Genomic DNA, 5000 nt, shown 5'->3' with positions numbered 1-5000 from the left:
ACTCACACTCACTGCTATTAAAGTTTACATACTCTCAGAACACACTCACACTCACTCACTCACACTAATTCTCTCACTCACTCACACTAACTCTCTCACTCTCTCACTCACTCACTCACTCTCTCACTCACTCACTCACTCACTCACACTAACTCTCTCACTCACTCACACTCACTCTCTCACTCACACTCACTCACTCACACTAACTCTCTCACTCACTCACTCACACTCACTGCTATGAAAGTTTACATACTCTCAGAACACACTCACACTCACACAGACACGGCTATGAAACACACTCTCACCACACAGAAGGCTTGACTTGGAGCGGCAGATGCGCTGGTGTCTTCCATGTAATCGTCCCAGATGAAATGCTCTGGATTGGGGTGTCCTAAAACACAGATACACACAATCACACACAAACACACCTGTACGTACGGCTCTTTATTGGCACTGATGTTCCCTGACGTGTTGTGTAAATCTGAGTTTAAACACAGAGAGCGTGTGCAGTGGTGAATCGAGGTCACGTCAGATCGGATTCCTCAAGGCAAACGCTCTTGCTAGGATGATTTCACTGATGGATCATTCAGGAACAACACCAGAGCTTTCCTCTCACACACTCTCCTCAGAAGTCCTGCTAAATGCTTTAGCACACAGTCGTGTGAGAACCTATCATTATAGAAGCTTGTTTCCACTAGTACAGAATAAAACATTTGAAAAGATAATTGCGACATTTTATCTCACAAATGTCAGTTTACATCTCGCAATTCTGACTTTATTTCTAATTTCTAAAAAAAATTATATTAAATATAATAAAATAATAAAATATACTATACACTAAATATATGAGCGCTGAGCTGAGCTGAGCTGAGCTGAATTGAACTGAACTGAACTGAATTGAACTGAATTGAACTGAGCTGAATTGAACTGAATTGAAATGAATTGAGCTGGATTGAACTGAATTGAGCTGGATTGAACTGAATTGAACTGAATTGAACTGAATTGAGCTGGATTGAACTGAATTGAGCTGGATTGAACTGAATTGAGCTGGATTGAACTGAATTGAGCTGGATTGAACTGAATTGAGCTGGATTGAACTGAATTGAGCTGGATTGAACTGAATTGAACTGGATTGAACTGAATTGAGCTGGATTGAACTGAATTGAGCTGGATTGAACTGAATTGAACTGAATTGAGCTGGATTGAACTGAATTGAGCTGGATTGAACTGAATTGAACTGAATTGAACTGAATTGAGCTGGATTGAACTGAATTGAGCTGGATTGAACTGAATTGAGCTGGATTGAACTGAATTGAGCTGGATTGAACTGAATTGAGCTGGATTGAACTGAATTGAGCTGGATTGAACTGAATTGAGCTGGATTGAACTGAATTGAACTGAATTGAGCTGGATTGAACTGAATTGAGCTGGATTGAGCTGAACTGAACTGAATTGAACTGAATTGAATTGAACTGAGCTGAATTGAGCTGAACTGAACTGAATTGAACTGAATTGAAATGAATTGAATTGAGCTGGATTGAACTGAATTGAACTGCGCTGAGCTGAGCGGTCCTCTCGGTCCTGTAGGGTCTATACTCACCCTGAGGTGCAGTGAGTGGGCGCCCGTGATCCTGACACCAGCCCACCGGGTGAATATGAGGACTGCTCGCGTCACACCTGACCAAACAAACATCAGAACATCATCAGCACTTTCTGTCGTGCAACCAATAATATGAGCCGTTTTTGAAACCAGCATGTGTGTCTACAGTGTGCGAGGGCTTTGCTTCTTACTTCATGGATTACTACAGTCAAACCTACATTTATTCAGACGCCATTCTCACATTATCACAGTTTATTCGCTATAGTTTAGAAAGTGGTACTAAAATATGAGCAGAACTCAGCTGATATTTGACTGGTTTTGTCCGTCCTTCTGTTAGACTGTCTCACACATGAATTATGTTGAATATCTGTCAGCTGTTAAATTTAACTACACAATTAGATAATACCAGTTTAGCTCAACCAATCACCAAGCAATGCTTCATTGTGTTCAGTCTGTGTGTAAAAAGAGCATTAGCAATTAAAGACAAAACACTTCAGCAGAACATGATCAGCTCAAAGTGTCGGAATCATTTTAGTCGCTGTATGAAGAATTATTGGGTATAATATGTCACAGTTTACTTTATTTTGCTCTTCTCACATATTAATGAACTATAGTGTCCTGCACACACTACTGAAAATATATCAAAAATGATATCTGGTGTCTGAGTAATGTTTGGTTGGACTGTATGAAATCTTCCTGAATGCTCTGTGTGAGAATCTGTGTGAGAGCTTCTCCTGCTGGATACACACAGTAATAACACACACTGAACAGAGTTTATGATTTCTCTGCATTAATCCATTTATATCTGCTCTGAGAACACACTCACACACTCACACACTCGTCTCTCTGTGTGTGTGAGGCCGACTCTATTTTTACCTCCTCTTCCTCTTCAGGGCTTTTCATGAGCAAATCAAATCCCGGCGGTAATGTGGATTTATGTAAAACACAGACGTGCATCACTGCATACGAGTGTGAGACTGGAATCAATCAGTCGTTATAAACACACGTTACATAAGCAGAAGTGGACGTGAATATTAATGTGATACTACACTAATACAGTCACAACCTCCATTAATCATCAGAGACGCTTTAATATATCATCTGTGCATCAAACCTCTTATGAATAATCATCATTACACACAGGCTTTATTTATACATTCTTTCATCGCTTCTCTTCTTATAATGTGTTGAATGTTTGTTTTTATCAGGGTTTTGCATATTCAGCAGTTTTGACACTTTTCATATTGTTAATGTATATTAATATTTCACACAGATCAATGATAAACAAATTCTACAAAAAGTACAGTTATGGTATTGTGATAGAAACATATCTATATACCTATCATCCATCTATCCATCTATCCATCTATCTATCTATCTATCTATTCATCATCCATTCATTCATTCATTCATTCATCCATCTATCTATCTATTCATCTATCCATCCATCCATCTATCTATCTATCTATCTATCTATCTATCTATCTATCTATCTATCTATCTATCTATCTATCTATCTATCTATCTATCTATCTATCTATACATTAATCCATCCATCCATCATCTATACATTAATCCATCCATCTATCTATCTATCTATCTATCTATCTATCTATCTATCTATACATTAATCCATCCATCTATCTATCTATCTATCTATCTATCTATCTATCTATCTATCTATCTATCTATCTATCTATCTATCTATCTATCTATCTATCTATCTATCCATCAATCCATCCATCTATCTATCTATCCATTCATCCATCCATCCATCCATCCATCCATCCATCTATCCATTCATCAATCCATTCATCCATCCATCCATCTATTCATTCGTTCATTCATCCATTCATTCATCCATCTATAATGACAATAAAGGTACTGTACTGTAATCCGCCTGTACTGTATAGAGCTCAGTAGAAGTAAAGCGACTGGACTCACCAGTAGTCGTACGTGTCGTCCCAGTTGTCGAAGTGAACGAGGAATCTGTTGTCCACGATGTCGGCGACGCTGGCCACACACACCAGACACGGGTTCTTGCGGTCCACCGCCTCCAGCTTCATGCCCACCTCAAACCCTGAGGCGCTCGCAGTCTGTGTGGAGAGAAACCCTTCATGAGAACATCTGGAGAACATCTGGATCTGATCTGACAATCACGTGGAAACACCAATCAAACTCCAGCCGGTGATTCCTGCGGAGGAGAAGGTGTTTGGTGGACTTACGCTGGTCTGGGATCTGAAGAGGGTCTTTGGAGCCGCTTGAGCGTTACAGGACTGGAGATATTTCTCCCAGTCAAACTCGGTCGGCTTGTAACCTGACAGACAGAGAACAATGGATTATTAAACAAGAGAACACAAGCTCATATCTGGAAGACGTTTATTACACGTCTATCTATAATCCATCCATCCATCCATCCATCCATCTATCATTCATCCATCCATCCATCCTTCATCCATCATCCATCTATCATTCATCATCCATCCATCCATCCATCCATCCATCCATCCATCATTCATCCATCCATCCATCCATCCATCCATCTATCCATCTATCATTCATCCATCATCCATCATTCATCCATCTATCATCCATCTATCATTCATCATCCATCCATCCATCCATCCATCCATCATTCATCCATCCATCCATCCATCCATCCATCCATCCATCCATCATTCATCCATCATCCATCATTCATCCATCTATCATCCATCTATCATTCATCATCCATCCATCCATCCATCCATCATTCATCCATCCATCCATCCATCCATCCATCATTCATCCATCCATCCATCCATCCATCCATCTATCATTCATCCATCATCCATCATTCATCCATCTATCATCCATCTATCCATCCATCCATCATTCATCCATCCATCCATCCATCCATCTATCCATCTATCATTCATTCATCCATCCATCCATCCATCATCCATCTATCATCCATCCATCCATCTATCATTCATCCATCCATCATCCATCTATCATCCATCCATCCATCTATCATTCATCCATCCATCTATCATTCATCCATCATCCATCTATCATTCATCATCCATCCATCCATCCTTCATCCATCATCCATCTATCATTCATCCATCCATCATCCATCATCCATCTATCATTCATCCATCCATCCATCATTCATCCATCTATCATTCATCCATCCATCCATCCATCCATCCTTCATCCATCATCCATCATCCATCTATCATTCATCATCCATCCATCCTTCATCCATCATCCATCCATCCATCTATCATTCATCCATCCATCCTTCATCAATCATCCATCTATCATTCATCCATCCATCCATCCATCCTTCATCCATCATCCATCATCCATCATCCATCATTCATCATTCATCCATCCATCCATCTATCCATTCATC

The 5000-nt window shown here is 39.9% G+C and overlaps 1 protein-coding gene across 4 annotated transcripts in view; it reads right to left on the bottom strand.

Annotated features, from left to right (window-relative positions):
- l3mbtl4 (L3MBTL histone methyl-lysine binding protein 4) overlaps positions 1 to 5000 on the bottom strand; it is a 61044-nt gene that overhangs the window by 38278 nt on the left and 17766 nt on the right. For all 4 annotated transcript variants that reach the window (XR_014626174.1, XM_084399178.1, XM_084399177.1 and 1 more), the window contains exons 8-11: positions 3826 to 3917; positions 3545 to 3696; positions 1601 to 1677; positions 306 to 391 (exon numbers count right to left, since the gene is read on the bottom strand). Coding sequence is in view for 3 of the 4 variants with exons in the window: in XM_084399178.1 (XP_084255304.1) it covers positions 306 to 391; positions 1601 to 1677; positions 3545 to 3696; positions 3826 to 3917 (407 nt within the window). In the remaining variant the exon portion in view is untranslated. The remainder of the gene's footprint in view (positions 1 to 305; positions 392 to 1600; positions 1678 to 3544; positions 3697 to 3825; positions 3918 to 5000) is intronic.

The sequence above is a fragment of the Rutilus rutilus genome (assembly GCF_951802725.1).
Source record: "Rutilus rutilus genome assembly, chromosome: 24".
NCBI classification, from domain to species: domain Eukaryota; kingdom Metazoa; phylum Chordata; class Actinopteri; order Cypriniformes; family Leuciscidae; genus Rutilus; species Rutilus rutilus.
Note: the sequence above shows the minus strand (reverse complement) of the source record. Positions and strands in the feature narration are given on the sequence as shown.